Genomic DNA, 23040 nt, shown 5'->3' with positions numbered 1-23040 from the left:
AAAAAAAAGATGAAGAAGAAGAAGAAACGATTGAAAGTAAAAGACATGTGAAGTTATATATAAAAATTTAAACCGAAAGAATCATAGAGACGTGGCATGGTTGGAAGTTACATATGACATATTTCATCTTTTAAAACTTGAACGTGGTAAAGAAAATTTAGGGATTTAAATTTTGGTTTCAAAAATAAAATCGATTCACAATTTTTTCTTATTGATATTAGATATATTTTTTTTTAAAACATGATTATGTGTCAAAATTTTATTGGTGAGGTGACTTCTGATTTAGTATATAAGAGATGTATGTGTATATTTAAGCATAACATTATGGTAAATAATTTTGTCTTTTTTGGTGCTAATTTGGTGATGGCTGGTACTTAATGTATATAAGCAGGGCCCCCAGTTCCATATAGTCTCTTCGTTGATTATCGTAGTAGGATCTTGCATGTGATGTATATTCCAGTCATCTAAGTATTTTAAGAGAATATTTTGTAGTTTCATTTATTTTGACTCGAACTTATATTTATCTTTTGTTTTGAACACACGTATTTATCTTTTGAAACACGAAAATCACGTGATTGAATCTCGGCAAAGTCAAGAATGAGAAGAAAAAAAAAAAAAATTCTACAAGAGCCGAAGGGTGATTCAGCCAAAAGGCAAAAGTACCAGATGCCCTCAGCTGGAGAAAAGATTCCTAACGGCGAATCTTAATTACGTGATTTATGAATAACCCTTTGTTGGTGTTTTTTATTTTTTGAACACCAATAATATTAGAAAGGAGAAGGAAGCTCCTCCCAACTAGGGGAGGGTTACAATAGCATTACAAAGGCTAGATTTCGCTAGTCGATCAGCTGTAGAATTAAGGAGTCTTGCAATAAATTTAAAAGAAACAGAGCAGAGAAGTGAAGATAGTTGCTCGATGTCCTGGACAATTCCGTAGAGATCAGCCGGAGGATCCTTCGAGTTGATTGCTGCCAAAAGAGATTGGCAGTCTGTGTTGAAACAGACGTTTGAGAAGCCGTTAGAATTGGCTGTGGAGATGGTCCAGCGGAGCGCTAATGCTTCAGCGGTAAGGGGGGGATGAGACATTCCTTTCCGTATGCATGCCTTGGTGGAGGGTGTGTCCTTGCTTGTCCATGAAGATACATCCGAACCCTGCTGTGTTGTCCTCCTTCCTCCAAGCTGCGTCTGAGAAGCAGAGTATTGTATCATCCAGGTCGGGTATGATCAATGACTTACTGCGATGTTTCGTAGATGGAGTGATTCTTGGTTGAGCCATGTTCCATTCTCTAGCACTCCAAATGGATTTGGAGATTACATCTTCTGGGGTGAAGTGTCTCCCTTCGAATATCAGGTAGTTCCTCGCAATCCATAAGCCTCAGAGAACCCACAGAACAATATTAGATATGACTCCTACGGGTGGGAGACAAGTAGTCTTTTTCCCTAGCTTCAGGGCGCCTACCAGATCATCGCAACTCATAGGGTCAACGTGCTCCCTGAGGGGTAAGGAGTTCCATACCTGTACTATGAAGTCGCAGTGCAAGAACAGGTGAGCAGTGGATTCCACTTCGCCGCATCTTATGCATCTTGTGTTCTGTGTGAGGCCTCTTTGTTGGTGTTTAATTTACTTACATCATCTACTTTTCTCATGTCCTCTTGTATATCACGTCCATATTAACAAAAAACTGTGAGAACGAATTGGCCCGATCAAATTAACATGGACCATTTTGATTTCCAGAAGGTCTAGTATATGCATTCTTTTCAAGATGAATAACTAAGAAAACAGAACATCTTCATGCTTAATTACCATTAATCAACACTGGTGGTTCATCATCGCCTTTTTCAACGGTTGCGGTTTTCATAGAGAATACTATGGTCTATAAACATGTTTATTATGATTGGTTGACACCACACACGTGTACCTGTGAGAATACATTAATGTCCATGTATTGTATATGCCTATGTCCTAGTATTTATATCAAGTTATCAACCACTCAAACCTTACAGCTTTTGCTTCATGTTTATACTGTCTTGTTGCATGATCGATTGAGTCCACCATCTTCATTTTTTTTTTTCATCTCGAACCAGCCTCTTGATAAGCCATCAAGAGAGTTGTGTTATTGATGCAGGAGCATCCATGAGTTTGGCGGCAACTTAGAAGTGTTTTCCTACTTCGGTTTTATTTCCTTTTCCTATCTAGTTTGAGATTTTCCTTTATTATCATTATGTAGAAAGTTTACTTATTTAGTTTATCCTACTCCAATGACGGTTTGTGTCTTTGGAGATCTATATAAACCAAAGCATATGGTTTTTTGTTGGATACGTTTGATTTTAATAAGAAGAGCTTTGCTTTTATCCCTTGTTTGATTCGATTCGATTCATCAAAACAGGAAGTTGGTCTCAAGAAGCTATCGAAAGAAACTTTTGATCGATCCAAGAACAGGTTTCGAAGAACCCTAAATTCTTAGATCGACCGTTCACCCATTCGTACGCTGCGCCAGATTGGTATCAGAGCTTTGCTACGCTCCGGTATCGCTAACCACTTACGATGGTTCGAAAAAACCGTTCTCAACAATACGTCGAGGTGACACCCCAGCTACACAACAATTCGTGAATGACCTGCAAGCTCAAGTCGTGGCTCTTGTGAACGCGGTAGCTGCGTTATCTACACAAAACACTACACCAGCTATCGACCATGGACGGAACACATGCGCGAGCAACGTCCCTGATTCAGACGAGGAAGACGACAATCCCTTTGCCCCGCTCCGTCGACAACAACAACGTAACAACCGCACTACCAACAACAACTCCGACTCAGATGAAGAAGAAGAAGGTGAATCATCGTGGAAATCTTGTTTCAAACTCGATATACCCGAATTTAAAGGCTCCACGGTAGCATAAGAATTACTCGATTGGTTTGTAACAATAGAGGAAATCTTAGAATTTAAAGAAATTCCACTTGATCGTTGCATTCCTTTAATTGCCATTTGTTTCCGATATCGAGCTGCAGCGTGGTGGTCGCAGACCAAAACAACACGAGCTCGCCTAGGAAAGTCGAAAATCTTATCATGGGACAAACTGAAAAAGGAGATGCAAAAAAAATAATTTGCCCTACAATTATGACCAGTTGATGTTCCAAAAGTTCCAAAACCTACGACAAGGAAATCGCTCCGTTGATGAATATGCGACGGAGTTCTTCAAGATGATAACCAGTGTTGAGATTCGTGATACAGAGCAACAACTTGTCATGCGTTTTGTGGGAGGATTACGCCAGCAAATCCAGTTTACATTAAACCTATTTCGACCAGAATCAATCTCGGAGGCTCATCAACAAGCATTAACCATCGAAGCTCAAAACCGCAACAACTCCCAACCTTGGGGTACTGCTCGACAGCCTCGCCAGGATCAAGCACAAACACCAGTCGTTTCTTCCACTACCTTGACTTCACAACCAGAAACGGCCATTGTCCCTACCGATCCCGCAAAACAACAGCGACCAGGAGGGTTACGTTGTTTTTCTTGTGGAGAACTTGGTCATCGTCAATCAGCTTGCCCGTCCCGCAATCGTCGTGGCTTGCTTCTTGACCCAACAGGTCACGATGTGGAGGTTATTTATGATTAGAGTCCGGAGGAGCTAGAAGATTCAACGGAGGAACTACAAGCAGATGAAGGTACTCTGCTCATGGTACGTCGTACTTGTCTTACACCAAAGGTCTCAGACGAGTCCCCTCAACGCAAGAACTTGTTCTCTTCACGATGTATGATTAACGGGAAAGTCTGTACGTTTATAATTTACTCGGGCAGCAGTGAGAATGCCATCGCCAAATCAGCAGTCTCGAAACTTAATCTTGAGGTCGAGCCACATCCATCACCCTACAAACTTGGATGGTTGCATCAGGGGAACGAACTGATAGTCACACGAAGAACCTTGGTACACTTTTCAGTTGGCGCTTACAAAGATCAGTTGTACTGTGATCTCGTACCAATGGATGCATGCCATCTCTTGTTGGGACGTCCGTGGGAGTTCGATCGTCGGGTAATCCATGAAGGATTCCTCAACACATATACCTTTCGTTTCAATGATCGTACTTTTACGCTGAAGCCTTCGGCTCCTGCCATGATTACTAGTTCACCAGCGACACCACCAAATCCGGTTTTGTTACTTAAACAAGCGGAAGTCAAGGAAGCATTGCGTGATGCCGATCAAATCATTCTTCTTCTAGCAGTACCTGCTTCCTCATTCAACGATCATGATATACCACCTAAGTACATGCCGCTACTAACGGAATTCGCAGACGTGTTTCCGGTAGACTTACCATCCCAGCTACCTCCCCTCCACGATATTCAACATCAAATTGACCTTATACCTGATGCGTCCCTTCCTAAGTCGATCCCATTATCGAATGAGTCCGGCGGAACATGAAGAATTACGTCGTCAGGTAGAAGAACTTGTGGCTAAAGGGTTTTTGCGCGAGATTCTCAGTCCATGCGCCGTACCCGCTTTGCTAATCCCAAAGAAAGATGGGTCATGGCGTATGTGTGTCGACAGCCGTGCTATTAATAAAATCACAGTATGATATCGTTTTCCTATACCTCGGCTCGACGACTTATTAGACCAAATCGGTACCGCAACGGTCTTCTCGAAACTAGACCTTAAAAGCGGTTATCATCAAATCCGTATACAACCCGGTGATGAGTGGAAGATGGCATTCAAAACCAGGGAAGGTATTTTTGAGTGGGTTGTTATGCCGTTCGGGTTATCCAACGCTCCTAGTACCTTTATGCGGGTCATGAATCAGGCTTTGCGACCTTTTATAGGAAAGTTTGTGGTTGTCTATTTCGACGATATCCTAATCTTTAGCAAGACGGTATCTGAACACATTGAGCATTTTCGTGAAGTCCTTTTGGTTCTGCGACGTGACCAGCTTTATGCAACGCTAAAGAAGTGTGAATTTGGTTCTCCACAGATACACTTTCTTGGCTATATCGTCTCCGACAAAGGCCTTGCTGTCGATCCATCCAAGGTTTCTGCAATCCAAACATGGCCGCAACCAACAACAATTTCGGAGATACAAAGCTTCCACGGCCTTGCTTCTTTTAATCGGAGATTTGTGCCTCAGTTCTCGAGTTTGTTGGCGCCTATCACTGATTTTATCCGCACCGCCTCCTTCACTTGGACGTCCGTGGCGTCGTCAGCCTTCGCCATCATCAAAGACAAGTTGAGCTCGGCGCCGATCCTAGCTTTTCCAGACTTTACCGCGGTCTTTGAACTTCATTCTGATGCTTCTAAGACAGGCATTGGAGCAGTCTTGAGTCAAAACTCTCGTCCTATTGCATTCTTTAGTGAAAATTTGGCTGGAGCACGTTCTCGATACAACACTTATGACATTGAGTTTTATGCTGTGATACAAGAAATAAAACATTGGCGCCATTACTTGTTTCATAAGGAGTTCGTGTTGTATACTGATCACGATGCCTTGAAACATCTTCATAGTCAAGCCAAGGTTTCATCTCGCCACGCTGCGTAGATTTCATACCTCCAACAATTCACTTTTGTGATCAAACACACTGCTGGGACGTCTAACCGGGTTGCCGATGCCCTGAGCCGGCGTCAACTTCTTCTTGCGGTATTACATACTGAAGTTTTGGGGTTCTCATCGCTACTCGGCCAGTATGAGGATGATCCTTTTTCGGGAAGATTTTTCACTATGCACAGAATGGAATTTCGTCTGACTACACGCTGCAAGACGGATTTCTCTTTCACGGCAATCAGCTTTGTATTCCTGAAGGTAGTCTCCGCCTCCAGCTGATCACCGAGTTACACAATGAGGGACATGTCGGACGCGATCGCACTCTCCAGTTGGTGGCAGCTTCGTATTTTTGGCCATCTTTGCGGAGGGATGTTTCTCGCTTCGTCGAGCGCTGTGTCACTTGTCAAAAGGCCAAAGGGCCGGCTTCTAATGCAGGCTTATATCTTCCTTTGCCTATTCCAACGCAACCTTGGACTGATATAAGTATGGATTTCGTCATTGGTCTTCCCCGCACTCAACGTGGTTTTGATTCTATTTTTGTGGTCGTTGATCAATTTTCAAAAATGGTTCATTTTATACCATGTAAGAAGACCACGGATGCGGTTCAAGTGGCGATTTTATTTTTTTTGAGAGGTATATCGCCTCCATGGATTTCCATCGTCCATCGTCTCTGATCGGGATTCGCGTTTTCTCAGTCACTTCTGGCGTTCTTTGTGGAAACTACTCAACACCAGTTTGGATATGAGCTCTGCTTATCATCCTCAGACGGATGGTCAGACAGAGGTTGTTAATCGTTCGCTCGGGAATCTTTTGCGGTGTCTTGTTGGCGATGCTATAGGGACTTGGGATCAGCGACTTCCACATGCTGAATTTGCCCATAATCACGCTATCAATCGCAGCATGGGTCTTAGTCCCTTTGTAGTCACTTATGGCATTGTCCCGCGTGCTCCAATAGATCTTTCTTCCCTCCCCGATAATACTCATGTCCATAGGGATGCGGCTACATTTGTTGACGCCATTACTGATGTTCATGCTCAGACCGTGGCCAACTTAACTGCTTTGACGTCACGTTATAAGGCTGCTGCAGATGTTCGTCGTCGTCGTCTTGTGTTTAATGCGGGGGATCTGGTTTGGGCCTTACTTACCCGTGATAGGATGCCTGCTCATCTCTACAACAAGCTTCGTGCTAAGAAGATTGGACCTCTGAAAATTGTGGAATGGATCAATGATAATGCTTACCGTGTGTCCTTACCTCCAGACATCAACACATCTGATGTTTTTAACGTTAAATACCTATCTCCCTATCTTGCCGCTGATACTGTGACTGATTCGGGGTCGAATCCTTCTAACGTCGGGGGACCTGATGCAGGAGCGTCCATGAGTTTGGCGGCAACTTAGAAGTGTTTCCTTTTTCGGTTTTATTTCCTTTTCCTGTTTAGTTTGGGAATTTCCTTTATTATCATTATCTAGAAAGTTTACTTATTTAGTTTATCCTACTCCAATGACGGTTTGTGTCTTTGGAGATCTATATAAACCAAAGCATATGGTTTCTTGTTGGATACATTTGATTTTAATAAGAAGACCTTTGCTTTTATCCCTTGTTTGATTCGATTCAATTCATCAAAACAGGAAGTTGGTCTCAAAAAGTTATCGAAAGAAACTCTTGATCGATCCAAGACCAGGTCTCGAAGAACCCTAAATTCTTAGATCGACCGTTCACCCATTCGTACGCTGCGCCAGTTATCCATTTAAAAACAATGAATTTACAGAACGGCTATCCACTTTTAATCATATGCTTGATATTGAAAGCTGTATGTAATAATATGAATGATAAAAACTGATAACAAATTACAGTCACAAGCTGTATGTAATAATATGTATGATGATGAGTGGGGTTGAGTATGAGTCTATAAACAATGAAGAAGGCAGCAACTACTTTGACTTTTCAATTATCAGTTAACACCAAACACACTATGTAATAATATTCATAATTGTAGAAGACATAATTACGAGTAATATGGTTTAGTTGATGATGTAAAATGACAAAAATAGCCTTATCGAGAGGGGATCCGTATAACGGCTGAAGGGATGAACGATAACCTTCTTCTGGTCAAGCAAAGCAAAGCGAAAGCGAAAGGGAAAACGTAAAGCGCAGAGAGGAGCCTTCCTTCTTCTTCTTCTTCGTCGTCAAGAAGCTGCTTCAGAAGTACTCTTTCGTTGCCCAGTTGATCAAAAAAGGAATCAACTTTATCGTCAGGTAAGTTATTTCATATGATTCTAAACTTTGTAATCATCATCACTCAATGTTTGTTGTTTGGATTATTATCTCTAGGTTTGATTTGGTGTTATTTGAAAAAAGGATCATTGATTCCCCACCTCCCTGAAAGTCTCGACCTTTCCAGATCTTTCGGAGCTCCGTTTACTTCAATCGATGGGGTGTGATTCTCCTTCCAACTCTCTGTTTTCGCTTTATGATTGATTCAGATTTGAGATTCTGTTTGATGGGTTTATGATAGATAAACCCTAATTAAGATTGAATTGAAAAAACCCAATAGGCTAATTGAGAGGATGTGTTTTGTGGGAGATGATCAGAAGTTGTGTGTTTTGTAACAGAGCAGTGGCTGCCTGGCTTGCTATAGAGAACCCAAACCAACTGAAACTCTAAAGGATCATCCACCTTTCAATCCCACAGCTAAAACGTTTAAGAAACCAAACGTCTGTGAAGATTTTTGGTCAACTAGCACAGTTGATATGGACAACACTACCTTCCCTTCTCAGGGGAGCATCTCATCATCCAACCAGACTTTTGATTCTCAGTCTGGTGCTGCCCCTCCTGAATTTGTAAATCAAGGTACATTCTTTGTTTCGAGTTGTGGACCATTGATGGTATTTTGAAATGGTTATATGTGAAGTGTGTGTGTGTGTGTTTGCAGGTCTTCTTCTTTGGAATCAGACCCGGGAGCGTTGGGTGGGCAAGGAAAGACGTAGTAACAACCCACCGGATCCCAGACAAGGAGCTAAGATCAAGTGAGTGGCTTTCATTTCATTACACACTATTTGTCTCTTCTAAGTTTGTTTTAACCATATTGTATATGTCCATCATATGCTGCAGTTGGGACGCAGCATCCTATGATAGCTTGCTGGGGAGCAACAAGTTATTTCCCCAACCTATTCCTCTCAATGTAAGTATACTTAGTCACTCTCTCTCTTGAGTACATGCTATAAGAGAAACTCCCTGAGAGTTAACTCTATTGGCTACTGATGAAAACAGGAAATGGTGGATTTTCTGGTGGAGGTTTGGGAACAAGAAGGTCTATATGACTGATGAACAAGATACACTCTTATACACACACAATGGTTCCAACATTTCAGATTTTTTTTTTCTGTTTCGGTTTGATTTCTGAAACCCCCCTTGTTGTACCATCTTTCATTTGGAATTTGATCGAGAAAACCTGGAATGTGGCTCAATGAGAAAATCCCCTTGTTGTACCATCTTTCAATCTATAAAGGCTTAAGATTTATGTCTGGTATTTGAACAATCTAAGACAGTAAGACATGTCTTGTGCCTCCTGTCCGACCTACACGATGATCCTACCTCTCCAGGTGATGTATTTAGATGACATTAACATAAATTAGTCTAATGCTATGTCATTGGATTAGATTATCTCCTAGACTATATTTGAGAAGTGATTTTGCCACATATCCTTTTTACAATCAATTTCACAAAATAAATATGACATGGCTTCCGGAAAAATACGACATGAATAATTTCATTTAATGTTGATTTATATTTTTGGCAAATTTATTAGAATATGGTAATAATTCATATATTACATTTAATATTGATATTTCTTTTTGGTAAACTTTTTTTAAATATGGTAATAGCTAATGCATCATCTATAAAATAAAGAAATATTATTATTTTTGTATAATTATACAATTTGTATTACTAAAACTTTCAAAAATTTCTACAATTTTTTAAAAATTTAAATATCTAATCGTAAGATCATTAGTTTATTATATATCTACAAATTTTATAAATATTGTTTAGGCTCAATTTTTGATAATTATACAATTTTATATCATTTTATTAGTTTTATACAAATTGATTTAATATATATCAAATCTATATTAAATATTAGTAAGAAAATAGTAAAATCTATAATATTTAATAAAATTTATTTTTAAATATAAGTTAGATTTAAAAAATTCTTCACATCACATGGTGCAGAAAAACACCTACTATGCTTACAAAAGAATCTGCACCCTTCTTTTTTTTGTGTGGCCAACTTGTAGAGCATCTGCATTGAAGGTTCAATGCCCAGGTTCACATCATTCCCAAAAAAAAAATATTATAATATTCTCATTTTTATGAACTTACCCCTTGCAGGTTCGCTGTGATAAACTCGGTTCATCACTGTAACGCGGGCCCCACGCCACGTGGCGGCCAGCGATTGGTCTGCTTATTTTTTTATTTTTTATTTAAAAAAAAAAATCAAACGAAAAAAATAATAAAAAAATTAAAGTTACGATCCCCTCAAGGTTCATCGACGCAGATGCTTAAGTCACTTCCACAAGAAATCATAAAATAATATATGGGCCGGTTAATATTTAGGCCCAGTCGCTTGGGCTTCTTTTCTGCTATAGTAGGAGAGTGCGAATAAATAAAAGGAGAGAATATTCGCTATAAAACTATCGGTCACGTAGCGGACTTCAACCCCACACTCCATTATACTTTATTATTTGTATATCTGAAGAAAGTGGGGAAAGCAGATGCCCACACACCTTATCCACCGATGAAACGTCGGCTTAAAAGGGCACGTGTCTATCTCAAACAGGTCCGTCACTGAACTATCACGTAGCCCTATCAGATCCACACTCTCGTGTATTACGTGGTGAAAGGAAAAAAAATCATTTTTAGTTAGAAAAAAAGAAAATATTAAAAAAATAAAAGACAGAAACAGAAGCGACACGCGAACATATCCATTAGTCACAGGGGTTGTTCTTGCAGCAGTTCTTATTACCAGAAAGGAAATAAAGTCGTAACCTCTGTGGTAAAAAGATAAGAAGGGTTTATAGTAAGAGAGACAGAGTCTGTTTGTGTGTCAGGTTGAAGAGAGAAGAAGATGGAGAACACAGACGAACTCGTGTCCATTGAGCTTCCAGCTCCTGCTTCATGGAAGAAACTGGTATCTTCTTCCCCCTCTATTTTTTTTAATTACTGAAAAGATTGATGTCTCTGTAAGAATGTTTTTTTGTCGGCTCTGCTTTGTATTACAAGTTAGCTTCTTTTGTTTGGTCTAGGGTTTATGTTTGATTTTGGGAAATTTAATGAAATAACGAGTTTCGAGGTGGGTTTTGTATCTTTATGTTAAATTCCATGTGGGAATTTTGTAATTAGGTGATAATTTCACGCTTGGAGAGTTTCTTGCGAATCAAATTAGGGTTTTTAATGAAAATGCTATTGAAACCCTAGAAATGGTTGATAAAAATTGGGGCTTTTTCTATAGACTGTGTGTTTTGGATCTTTTATGTTAAATTCCATCTGAGAAGATGATAATTTAACGCTCATGGAGTTTCTTGGGGATCCAAATTAGGGTTTTCAATGAAAATGCTACTGAAAACCTAGATTGGTTGATAAAGTTTGGGGCTTTTTCTATAGAATGTGTCTGAGAAGTCTGTGACCATGCTATGTATTATGTGAGTGATGTAAAGCTTGTTTGTTTTCAGTTTTATCCGAAAAGAGCAGGTACACCGAGGAAGACAGAGATTGTGTTCATGGCTCCAACGGGTGAGGAGATTAGCTCACGCAAGCAGCTTGAGCAGTACCTCAAGGCTCATCCTGGGAACCCTGTCATATCTGAGTTTGACTGGACAACTGGTGAAACTCCAAGGCGTTCTTCAAGGATCAGCCAGAAGGTGAAGGCTACAACGCCCACTCCTGAGAGAGAGCCTCACATGAAGAAAAGAAGATCTTCTCTCACTAAGAAGGACTTGAAAGAGGCTGCTGAGAAGGAGAACAAGGAGGGGGAAAAGAAGGAGGGTGGAGCAGAAGTGGCAGAGGCTGAGAAAGAGAACAAGGAGGGTGAAAAGACTGAGGCGGAGAACAAGGAGGGGGAAGTTGTGACGGACAAGAAAGAGAACATGGAAGTTGATACCTCTGAGGTGGAGAAGAAGAAGAATGAGGAGGAGAACAAGGAGGGAGAAGTTGAGACGGACAAGAAAGAGCCGATGGAAGTGGATGCCTCTGAGGGTGAGAAGAAGACTGAGAGTGGAGGAATAGCTGAAGAACCTCCCAAGGTTGAGGAATCACAGGAAGTTGTTGTTACTGATGGGGAGAATAAGCCTGCAGAGAAAGAGACTGAGAACAAGGCAGAAGCAAACGGAGAAAAGAATGAGCCTAGCCTTGATGCTGAAGCTAATAAGGGAACTGAAACCAAAGAAGCTGAGGAGAAGAAGACAGATGGCGAGGCTAACCTTGACGCTGAAGTTAACAAGGGGAATGGAATACAAGAAGCTGATGAGAAGAAGGCAGAAGCTGCAGCCGCTGTATCCGAGGAGAAGAGTAATGACGTGAAGGGAGAAGACACGAACAGAAGCGGAGAGGCGAATCAGGTTCAGCAGCAACAAGGTGCTGCAGCGTCCGTGAGCTGTTAAAAGGACCTGTAGAGAGAGCACAGGTGGTGTAAGAGTTTGTTGTTGTTTTTTTCTGATTTCAGGTGTAGTAGCTTTGACATTATGAGTGGGTGTTGTTGTATGTGCTTGTAGAAGAACTAATACGTCTCTGTAGTTCAGTTCATAATTATCATTAGACTCTTGTACTTTTGGTGTGTTGTTAATGTTTGGCGTTTAGTTTGTTTCTTTATGTTTGGCATTTAGTTTGTTTCTTTTCTCATCAAGCTTAGATAGATGCATGAAAAAGTGATATGCCAAATAGGCAAGTAAAAGCAACATGAACTCTACATAGTAAGATTAAAGAGCTAAGCCTGCCAAACATTTTAGCTTGTTTCTTTTTTCATCAAAGCTTAGATTAGATAGATGCATGAAAAAGTGATGTGCCAAGTAGACAAGTAAAAGCAACACGAACTCTACATAGAAAGATTAAAGAGCTAAGCCACAAAGCAATATGACTTTTTAATGTATGATATCACTTATCAGTGAGCCCTTTTGATCAACCATCCACATGATATCTATTTTATTAAATTATATTAAGTTTTAGTCGATAGCAAAATTGTTGAATGAACAACTCTACATGATAAAAGTGAACTAGTTTTGAAAAGAATGTCAGCCACTCTACCAGATAGTCAATCTTATACACCAAATCTAAACAATATGATTGAATGGATTTAAACCTCAATTAGATCTGATGTTGTCCAAAACAATTTTTTCATCGCCCCACATATAAAACCAAGAGATTTATGCAGATCAAACAATTCAACTCACATTATATTTCTATGACTACATCTAAGATTTACTTGGTCCAAAAATAGTCGGTTCTTTACTTCTCTCTTTAAATTTTGCTTTTTCTAACTTGTTCGATTAAGAACAAAATATTAATTAAAGGAAATTGACAAATATTTTGTATTTACTTAACAAAAATTTGTATATCCTTTTCCTTTTTGTGATTTAAGGCAATGACATGAAAACAGGAAAAAAGAGAGAGATATAGAGGGTCCAGATTAAAAGCAAGGTCCGTAGATCAACGGCGGAGGAAATTCAAGGGGTTATTATAAATAGAAAACAAATCCATCTTCCTAACTCAGTATATAAGTAAAACAAAAAGGCCGACGGCTAACAACCCTAATCCGAGCCAACCTCTTCCTCCAAGTCCAAAGCCCATTACACGCCGTTTGATTCTTCCCGCCGTTGCTCTTCTCTCTGCGTCTGTGTAAGTATTATTCATTCAATCAGTTTATCTCTCTCTCTCTCTGCGTCTGTAACTCATTCGATGTTCTCTTGTCTGTTTCAGGACTATGGACCCCAACCCTTATTCCGAGCTCGTTGACAACAAAGTTAATGTCGAGATTGAATCTTCCGACACGCAACCAATCAAGCGGAGGAGGAAGAGGAAGTCTATGGTGTGGGATCACTTCACCACCGAGACAACCACCTCCGGAACCACCAAAGCCTTTTGCAAACACTGCAACAAGTCCTACGCATACATGTCTGGCGGCAAAGCTTCGGGGACAAGCCACCTCAAGCGTCACATCGAGTTAGGTATTTGTGATAAGTGCCCGAACACAAACCTGGTCCCTCAAGTCAACGATGGAACCGCTTCTTGTCCTCCTCCCAAGAAGCGTCAGAAGAGATGTGCTAATGCCCCTCTGGATCAAGATGGATGCAACCGTGAGATGGCTAAGATGATCATCATGCATGGCTACCCTCTTCACATGGTGGAGCATCCTGGTTTCACTTCTTTCGTTAAGACTGTTCGTCCTCAGTTTGGAATGCCAAGGTTTGATACTGTCCATGGGGATTGTGTTAACATGTTCTTGTCTGAAAAGCATAAACTTTCGGAGTTCGTTGGAGAGACTCCTGGGGGGGTTAGCCTCAGTGTTGACTTGTGGTTATCAAAGCAATCAGTGGGTTACGCCTTTGTGAGTGGACACTTTGTTGATAAAGACTGGAGCTTGAGTAACCGTCTTCTCAATGTTGTTGTTGTGGCTTGTCCTGATTCGGATTCCGCGTTGAACCAATCTATCACTGCTTGCTTATCTGAATGGAAGCTAGAGGGGAAAGTTTCAAGTCTCACTGTCAGCCAATCACAAGTGAATAAAACCTGCGCTGATAATCTTAGAGGTTTCTTGACTTTTAAGAACCAGCATGTGTTGAACGGTCAGTTATTAATAGGGGAATGCTACGCTCGTCTCCTAACCAGTATGGCGCAAGAAGCACTTGCGGCTGAGGAGGTTCGAGGACCAGTAAAGAAAGTCAGAGACAGTGTAAAGTATGTTAAGACAAACGACGCTTGTGGAGAGAAGTTTGAGGAGGTGAAGAGACTGTTTCCAGCTTCTGCTCCGTACAAAGATCTTGTAATTGACAACAAAGGGAGATGGGACACGAGTTACAAGATGTTGTTGGCTGGTTTAGAGCATAGACAAGTGTTTTCTTGTTTGGAGACTTGTTATCCTGGTTACAAGATATCGATATCTAATGAAGAGTGGAGGAAGATTGAGAGTCTCTGCTTGTGCTTGAAGGTTCTTTTCGAAGCGAGTGATGTCTTGACTAGGCCAAAACACTCGACAGCAAATAATTTTTTCGATGTGATGACTAAGCTTCAGCTAGAGCTTAGCCACCTGGCCATGGGTGGTGAAGACCTTGGAAACGTTGTGAGCTCGTTGAGGGAGAGATTCGACTTGTACTGGAGAGGATGCTTCCTTGTTGTGGCGGTTGCTGCGGTCTTAGATCCTCGGTGTAAGATGCAACACGTAAAGGAGACATTCACTGAGTCATATGGTGAAGATGCAGAACAATGGATCAAGACTGTTAGTGATGCAGTCCATGATCTGTACACAAACTACAGTGATACCAATCTGCTTGATTCCTATGTAGTAGATCATGGCTTTGACGAAACAGAAGTGGTTCAAGAACCTCACTTCCAACAAGACATGCCTCAAGATGCTGATAAAGATGAGATAAGTCCACAGTCAGAGCAAACCACAGAGTCACATCAACAAGAGACGCAGCCTAAGGTAGAGAAGCAGCAGAATGTGAGTGAAGAGTATCAAGACCACACGTCATTTATGGATGACGTGCTGCTCGAGGAAGGGTCTACTCTTGTTACAGTTGGAGACTCGTTTTCGGACTTTGACATTGAAATATCAGAGATGAAACCGGAGCTGGATCAGTACTTAGATGACAACTTGGTTTTGAAGTCGGAAGACTTTGATGTACTAAGCTGGTGGAGACTCAACAGCAACAACTACCCCACACTGTCTAAGATGGCTGCTGATTTTCTCTCCATCCCCTTCAGTACTGTCTCATCTGAGTCTGTATTCGACACGGAAGTGAAGCAGATGGACAGTTATAGGACCTCTCTTCCTCGTGGAACATTGGAGGCTCTCTTGTGCACCAAAGACTGGCTCAAGAACCAAACATTATGATATTTTACTCCGTTTTTTTTTATTTTTGGATTCGCTTTTTTTAGTTTTGAAATTAGTTTTTTCATATCTGACTTGCTTTATAACTATTAACTATTTGTCTTTTGATTGCATAGATGACTTTGATTGTTATTCGTCTCATGAATGACTATAAGCTTCCATGTCTCTGCTCCAGCTTTCCTCTTACCATTTCCATGGCATCTATTTTTCTAAGTGAAGAAAGGTCTATAATAAATAAGTAGAGGGGAGAAGTTTAAATTGTAAGTTTTGGGATCATCTAGTTGTAACATCATTGCTTCGGATTCTGAAAGATAAATATCCCACTTTCGAATTGGACAAAATATACATTTCCTTGGATATATGTACTCCAACAGAGCAAAGACGAGAAGCACTAGAAAGTGTTAAGAGTCGGTAGAAAAGTTAACGTCAGAGCCTGAAGAGGACCTGGGGTCCTGTCGTGGCCAAAAGGCTTCTGATATAAGCAGGAGAGCTGTCGGCCGCTGCTGAGCCTTACAATCCTGGAAGTTTATTGGTTACTGATCCGCAAAGCTCGGCAGCAACAACAAGAAACTCAGCTCAGCCTTTATATACAGACCAGTCCAGCAAGTAGCTGTCTACTTAGAAACATCGTCCCGGCTATGCAGCCCAGCCCTTTGTTGGAAAAAAGAAAACCATCCCAAGACCGTAAACTGACGCAGCCTTCTGTCACCAACAGCCGAAGAAAGTACAAAATGCCAAATATTTCACAGCAACGCGACTCAGATTGATAACAATCAAGAAAATTGTTGTAAACCTTCGTAAAATGTAACTGGCACTTACTCGCATGTCACAACCATTAACCATTTCTTATTATATCAAAGCCTGTTTAGAAACTGCGTTCTACAACGAATAAAACACATTACCAAAACCATAAGGAAGTTATCAAACTTATACAAGAAACAGAAATGAATTACATACGAAAAATGAGAAGACGAACACACAAAACAGGCTGACCAAGGCTCCTTGAGACAACGACTTCCCTGAAAATAACGTCAAATGAAGATTACCAAACAAGCAGATGACTGAATATTACGAAACAAAACAAGCAATATCCATAGGTTTATAATGAACCAACCACTTCATTTATAATTGCTAGCTAGTAGTATTGCCTTTCATTCCACACTTCAACACCCATAATCCCACTCCACGCTACTCTATTTACTAATCTCCCCGTGATTAGAATATAGTTCTGAACCATTTACCTAAGAAATTCAGGAGTAATAGCAGTCTAAAGTGTGCTGTTACGAAGTTTGGAGATGCAGCAGGGCCCTGAGCCAAGGAGTCTTTAATCCCTTCTTAGTTTCTAGTAACTGTTATCACTTGCTAAAACTCATCTCCGAGTACCTGCATATACACCAATGAAAACTTAAGCAACTATTATTTCTCATGACCGGATCAAGTTCCACAAAACTTAATCTACATAAAATCCTACAGAGATATTCAACCACACGTCCATGAATACAGTTAATTCAACTCAAATCCGCACACATTATGCATCACGGTCCCTAGTCCTACTTTTTCGTATCTACCGGTGATCGATCTGAAAGAGTAGGTCAGAGTTAACTTCAAAAATTTACCTCCGAGGCTGCTTGCTTGGGTTGCTGTTCTGCCGTTTTGAAACCCCACTCTCTGTAAACTCTGCATACAAGGAAAGTAGCTTAACTTAAACAGAATGATCCCAACAATAAATCTTCGTATTAGCAGCTCAATCTCTCCTTTATTGGCCAATTTGATTCTAATAGAAAACGACTTTTGAGAAAGTGCCTCTTAAAACGATATCCGTCATAAAAATTTTATGTACTAGTTTTCCATGACATAGCTTTTCATGATTTCATTTTTTTTTCAATACAAGAAAAAGGTCCAATCTCTTTGCCACTTCCAAAAAGCCAATAAATGGAAATTTATCCCCTAATATAATAAGCCAGTATCGAAAATGACTAACCAGGCCTCTCCACGGGTTTCTCCAGGTCATCAAGGTTGTTTGTACTATTCTCTCTGCTGCAAATATGGTAATTGGAATAAGCTAGCGTCAAATGCATGCTTTGCAAGAAAAGATAATAATATATATATATACACACATATATATAATATGTGCCAAGCATAGGCAATAGGTTTAAATAAGGAAAAATACGATGAAAAATTTACAAATATCACATGGTTTTGCGTTATTAAAGCTCTACAAGAGAACAATGGCCAATTATTTTCTAAAACCTGGAGGATCCTGGCTTATGTGCTTGGAAAGAGCCATCAACAGCAGCATATGGTGGACTGTATGAAGCCCCTAGAGCTCCAGGACCAGTCAAAACTGGCATCCTGCCAATCATATACAAAAACCAACAGCAAGCAGAAGAAAGAAAACAAATCAGGAACTAGATATCGATGGAGGGCCCAGAGCATAAGAACAGCATAGTATTCAAAATGAAAGTAACCATTCTAATGATATAAAGTCTTCGTAGGTTCGGCTTAGCAGCATGCAGAATTGCAGAACCAAAGAAAGGTAATTAAAACGGATAGCATATAAAATCACGAAAAACATGGCAATTCAGCTAACAATGTGCACAATATCTAGATCTTTGAAATTATTACAACCGGGAACTATTGAAAACTAGGATCGAAAAAGTTCAGCGAGAAGGGAAGGAGAAAGCATACCATGTCATCTCCGGGTTTCCGATCCCATTTTCAGGCTGGACATATCCGGGAAAAGCCATTCCAAAAGTTGGAACCCCACCATGCTGACCCCCGAATTGCATAACTGTATTTGAATTCAATCATGAAAATAATACGTTAATTTTTGAACTAGTCAGATACGGGAAAAATTATAGTAACCAGATACAATAATTTGACAACAATATTTCATGAACCAAGCCAAATGGCTCAGTATCAACAGCTTTCACAACAACCATGTATGGTTTGATTCTGAAAAAATCTTTCAACTAGACCATTGCATAGAGAAAAGCGTTTTTCAAAAATCCTTACCAGGCAGAAAGGCTGGGAAATTAGAATTGTCAGCAGATGGCAGACTTTCAGCATTCCCCATCACTTGAGATCCACTATACATCAAAGAGCCGCTTCCACTGGCCTGGAGAGTCCCTTTACCCTTAGCAAACGATGCACCTGTATCCGACGCAGATTCTATTTCACCAGGTAGATATCGATTTCCTGATGAGTTAGTTCTCTGGGCAGAAGAAGACAATGGTCTGATGACAGCAGTGTGCTGATCGAAATCCTGTCCGGAAGGTCTAATGTAGCCTTTGCTAGTGCCTTTTGAATCTCCATTGAGTTGCATTGGGGATGAAAATTTGCCACCCTGACTATGAGACTGAGGGTAAAACACGTTCCCAGCAGCAGCAGCTCCTCTTACTTGACTCGTGGGCTTAAAAGTCTGCGCAGTATGAACTGGTAAATAAACGGATTTTGTATTCCTAAGCTTCTTGCCAGAAGGAGTGGCACTTTCATTCGTCTGGAGTCTTTCCATGCCAACTTGTATACCATGTACCAAGTTAGTCGAGGACACTGAAGGATAAAACGGAGGAGAAGCAGAACTTAGACTTGAAACAACTACGTTCTTTTTGGTATGGGAGTCTTCATTCCCGGTTTGAGTTGGGGCAGATGGTGAACGCCGTGAATCGTGGTGTGACTTCTTCTCATGCCAATGTTGTGACCCACGAGAATTTCGTAGCCTAAAAAATCAGTACATAAGTACATTATATTAAAGATAAAACCTTCACTCAGCTATTAAAAAAACAAAATGTCAGAACTTACGGTTTGCTGGAATGTGCTTGACTGCCTTTGCTAAGAGGAATCTCATCTTTTCTGGGCTCTTCCCCTCGAGTGGTAGCTTTAGGAACAAAAATTTGATGTCCATTGCTGGATGCTGCGTTAGAGCTTCTCCCTCTACTGTACGCACGCCCTTGTCCTCTACCTCGACCGCGGCCTCTGAATCCGCCTCTAGAAGTCTTCTGCTGAATTTACAAAATGCAACCATAAAAAAAAAACATAAATACCAAAAAAAGAAAAACATATTCAAATATACATAAAGAAAGAGATAGAGAGATCTAAAACAATCTTAAAAAAAAGCATAGAGGGAAGCAGTACATCAGGATGTTTCTCCTGAGTATTCATCTCTTCATATTTGTCATGTCCCCATTTTCTTTCATCTCCAGACCCCCACGATCTCCTTCCACCCCGCCCTCGCCTATGAAGGCCAAAATAAGGAATAAATCAATCGACATTACCATGAATCAACAATAGAAATGGTTGAAAAGACAGAATTTGTTGTCGTGTTCCCAAAAGCATGGACTTAGCCAAATCTATCATAGCAAACCCCCAAATGCAGCTATTCAACCCATTCATACATGATAAAAACTCCACCTTTAAATCTATCTATCTCTCTAATAAAAGCAATTGAAATTGAGAAGATTGTGGAAAAAGAGTGTGTACCTGCTTCGACCAGCAGACAACTCCTGAAACCTGTCATCGTGCATGTAAAAAGCTCCACCTGTCGGCACTGCAGACGATTGCTTCTCCTTATCTTCCTCTCCATCCACACGACCTGCCGCATCATCTTCTGCTGGTTTACTCCTCTTGTCATCATCGACTTCTTCGAGTTCCCTATACTCGTCCTCCTCGTAACTATCTTCTCCATCTTCACTCTTCTTATCGTTGTCATTATCAACACGTTCATCAGATTGGTCGGAATCGGATTCAATCTCAGCCCTCTGGTTTTTAACCTCCTCCTAGTCGCCAATGAGCGCTTAAGCTCTTCGGGATCACTCTCGTACTCCTGTTCTCCTGCGTCAGCCTGCGCCATAACTCTCTCGAAAAACCTGAAATGGAGAGCGGAATCGTAAATCGAAACTCTAGATTGAAGAAATTTGATCAGAGTAATCGAAGAATGAATGACTGACCTAAACCCTATTTTACTTCCTCCAGAGGCAATCGATCGTTCGTTCGTTCGAGTGGAGCGGAAGGGTCTCTTTTGACTTTTATAAAATGTGTCGTGAAAGTCTTATCCAAACTCAATTTCCTTCTTGATCGAAAACCGAATACAATACTAATGTTGTAAACCGGTTCCGCTACTATAAAATGAGCTTAAACCGAAATACTCAAATCTCGGTTCGATTGCGTCCTTTGATTACGGTTTCCACATGTCCGTGAGTGGGCCCAAATATATAGTGGGCCTTTATTGGGTCATAAACTCTCTGAGAGTGTTTTATGGGTTTGCGCCGTTACTACGGAGTCTGTATATAATCAGAGATTCTATCGAATGATGTGCAAGTCCATCGTCTCCGACTCTCACCTACTTTTTTTTTTTTTTTCCCAATTCGCATCAAGCCCTAGCTCAACAGACTAGTCATGTCGTCCAAGCAAGGTACAGAGACTTTAGTATTCATGATTTAGATTCGTGTTTATGATGTTTCGATTTATGTCAGTGATTAAAGGGATTAAAAGACATCATTTACGATTCTGCTAATAGTTTCTCTTTGATGAAACAGGAGGAAAGGCGAAACCTTTGAAGCAGCCAAAGGCTGATAAGAAGGAATACGATGAGGTGACTCTACTCAATCCTAACTTTTTTTGTGAATTGAGAGAAAAGTGTGCATCTTGGATCGTGTTTATATTGGATAGGTTTAGTTAGACCTTGTATTGCTTTCCGGATCTATGGTTTGATTCTGCAACTTAACCTGAAAGCACTGATCTTGCTCCGGTCTATATAGGCTCTTGCCTCCAATCGCATTATTGTTTTCTTTGCCTTCTAATGCGCATATCAATGATCTTAGTCATTCTTTTTAACACACTAATTTCGAAAATGTTGATTCGGTGTTACTGCAGCATGATATGGCCAACCTGCAGAAGAAGAAAGACGAGGAAAAGGTTAGTTCCCACTTTGATGCTCTGTCTTGTTTCCTCTCTTCTTGTTCGTATTCTGTTTTGTGGTTCTCAAAAAGGCATCTAGTTAGACTTCTTTGTCTTTGGCTCTCGTTTGTTATTTAAAAAGCCTGACCCCATTTTATCTTTTTAATGGGGATGATAAAACAGGCACTTAAGGAACTAAGAGCCAAGGCGTCGCAGAAGGGATCCTTTGGAGGCTCTGGACTTAAGAAGAGCGGCAAGAAATGATCCGTTTTAATCATGAAGCTTGTTTTCGACAGTGCAAATTTATCAACTTAATAACAGATAATCGTGTGTTTGTGTAACTTGTATCATGTTTCTAGGAGAGTGACTTTGCGTCTTCGCTTTCGCCACTTTTTCATATAATATTGATAAATGGTTTCTATCCTGATGTTGTCGTAGTTCTCCTGATTCAGGATTCAGTCTAAGACTATCATGTTTCTGCATCTCAGGGTCCAGTTTTAAACATCTGTTGCTATAAGATGAGTTGGTTAGGTAACTGAGAGGGACATGTGTGTTTTACCAAAGATGAATGTGAAGTATATGTGAGAAGGGTAACAGCTATTTATGTACACATACCTACTCTAAACGAAATAGCTTCCCCCTGCCTCTCAAAGCGTCGCTGATCGAGAGGGTCTTAGAGACTGAAAGAGCCTGCTTTTCCTTCTTGAACCGCTGACACTGGAAGAAGTGCCCAGATCAGAGAACTCATATAGTACATGTCAGTGAAGAAATTGTCAACAATGTCAATGTCAGTGAAGAAATTGTAACAATGTCAAGGTACACAGGGCTTCTTATGCTTGAATAGCATCGGAGCGCTTCATGTACATCTGATGCATGCTCCACGTCTCTCAGATCCACCATGTTTAGATCTTTCATCTTTTGCGCCAACATGTCACCTCTTCTCTTAGCCTCTCCTTGAATGGCTCTGCAACCTTTTTCTTTGGTTTATTCTTATGTTGGCTTTTATTGATGAGACACTGATCTCTGGTTTCTGGAACAATTGTGCTCTCACAAGAGATAACACTGTAGTAAGCATTGTGCTCACTGCTCTTTTTTTTTTTTTTTTTTTTTTTTTTCTTCTAATTTTCTTCTATTTAAAGCATGAGAAAAAAAAAATAAAAACCATAAAGCCTTAGTTTTTGGGCTGCGCCCTATTACAAAAAAGGCCGAAGCCCACATTAGAGAAAAAAACTACTGGATAAAAGATGAGATAGTAGAAGCCTAGATGGCCAGAAAAAAGAGTTATGGATCAGAACGGAGATTAACTCCATATACCTCATACCCTCCTAAACTCAAGCTTATTACCCCAACCCTATTCATCCCACCCCTTTATTGTTGCACTCCCTAAACTAGCCTTTGTCCATTTATTCCTCAATTAAAAACTAACCACAATTCAACTACCTACATGGTCCACATCCTAACCTTAACCAATCAAAATTCTTTGGTCCACATGTTCTTCTTCTTCCTCGTACTCTCTC

The 23040-nt window shown here is 40.4% G+C and overlaps 6 protein-coding genes across 6 annotated transcripts; 5 read left to right on the top strand and 1 right to left on the bottom strand.

Annotated features, from left to right (window-relative positions):
* The first annotated feature begins 3127 nt into the window (after positions 1 to 3127).
* Positions 3128 to 4420, top strand: LOC106308930. Its single transcript, XM_013746031.1, has 2 exons — positions 3128 to 3604; positions 3710 to 4420. The coding sequence occupies exons 1-2, from the start codon at positions 3128 to 3130 to the stop codon at positions 4418 to 4420; spliced, it is 1188 nt and encodes a 395-aa protein (XP_013601485.1).
* A 3182-nt stretch (positions 4421 to 7602) lies between these two features.
* Positions 7603 to 9054, top strand: LOC106309921. The gene is made up of 6 exons (XM_013747078.1): positions 7603 to 7785; positions 7861 to 7964; positions 8147 to 8379; positions 8462 to 8555; positions 8641 to 8710; positions 8800 to 9054. The coding sequence occupies exons 2-6, from the start codon at positions 7960 to 7962 to the stop codon at positions 8851 to 8853; spliced, it is 456 nt and encodes a 151-aa protein (XP_013602532.1). The 5' UTR covers positions 7603 to 7785; positions 7861 to 7959; the 3' UTR covers positions 8854 to 9054.
* Positions 9055 to 10466: 1412 nt separating this feature from the next.
* Positions 10467 to 12393, top strand: LOC106312407 (methyl-CpG-binding domain-containing protein 10-like). Its single transcript, XM_013749921.1, has 2 exons — positions 10467 to 10717; positions 11259 to 12393. Exons 1-2 carry the CDS (start codon positions 10655 to 10657, stop codon positions 12183 to 12185), a joined length of 990 nt encoding a protein of 329 aa, XP_013605375.1. The 5' UTR covers positions 10467 to 10654; the 3' UTR covers positions 12186 to 12393.
* An 834-nt stretch (positions 12394 to 13227) lies between these two features.
* Positions 13228 to 15777, top strand: LOC106311508 (zinc finger BED domain-containing protein DAYSLEEPER-like). The gene is made up of 2 exons (XM_013748693.1): positions 13228 to 13416; positions 13498 to 15777. Exon 2 carries the CDS (start codon positions 13502 to 13504, stop codon positions 15629 to 15631), a length of 2130 nt encoding a protein of 709 aa, XP_013604147.1. The 5' UTR covers positions 13228 to 13416; positions 13498 to 13501; the 3' UTR covers positions 15632 to 15777.
* Positions 15778 to 16452: 675 nt separating this feature from the next.
* Positions 16453 to 20477, bottom strand: LOC106308929. Its single transcript, XM_013746029.1, has 11 exons — positions 20469 to 20477; positions 20108 to 20403; positions 19763 to 19862; positions 19430 to 19629; positions 18644 to 19347; positions 18317 to 18419; positions 17879 to 17980; positions 17610 to 17665; positions 17245 to 17305; positions 16870 to 17011; positions 16453 to 16647 (listed from the first exon to the last, which is right to left on the bottom strand). The coding sequence occupies exons 1-10, from the start codon at positions 20475 to 20477 to the stop codon at positions 16984 to 16986; spliced, it is 1659 nt and encodes a 552-aa protein (XP_013601483.1). The 3' UTR covers positions 16453 to 16647; positions 16870 to 16983.
* A 471-nt stretch (positions 20478 to 20948) lies between these two features.
* LOC106310150 (translation machinery-associated protein 7-like) lies at positions 20949 to 21947 on the top strand. Its single transcript, XM_013747359.1, has 4 exons — positions 20949 to 21038; positions 21163 to 21218; positions 21500 to 21541; positions 21707 to 21947. Exons 1-4 carry the CDS (start codon positions 21023 to 21025, stop codon positions 21785 to 21787), a joined length of 195 nt encoding a protein of 64 aa, XP_013602813.1. The 5' UTR covers positions 20949 to 21022; the 3' UTR covers positions 21788 to 21947.
* Positions 21948 to 23040: the final 1093 nt, after the last annotated feature.

Source organism: Brassica oleracea, chromosome C8 (genome assembly GCF_000695525.1).
Source record: "Brassica oleracea var. oleracea cultivar TO1000 chromosome C8, BOL, whole genome shotgun sequence".
NCBI lineage: Eukaryota > Viridiplantae > Streptophyta > Magnoliopsida > Brassicales > Brassicaceae > Brassica > Brassica oleracea.
Note: the sequence above shows the minus strand (reverse complement) of the source record. Positions and strands in the feature narration are given on the sequence as shown.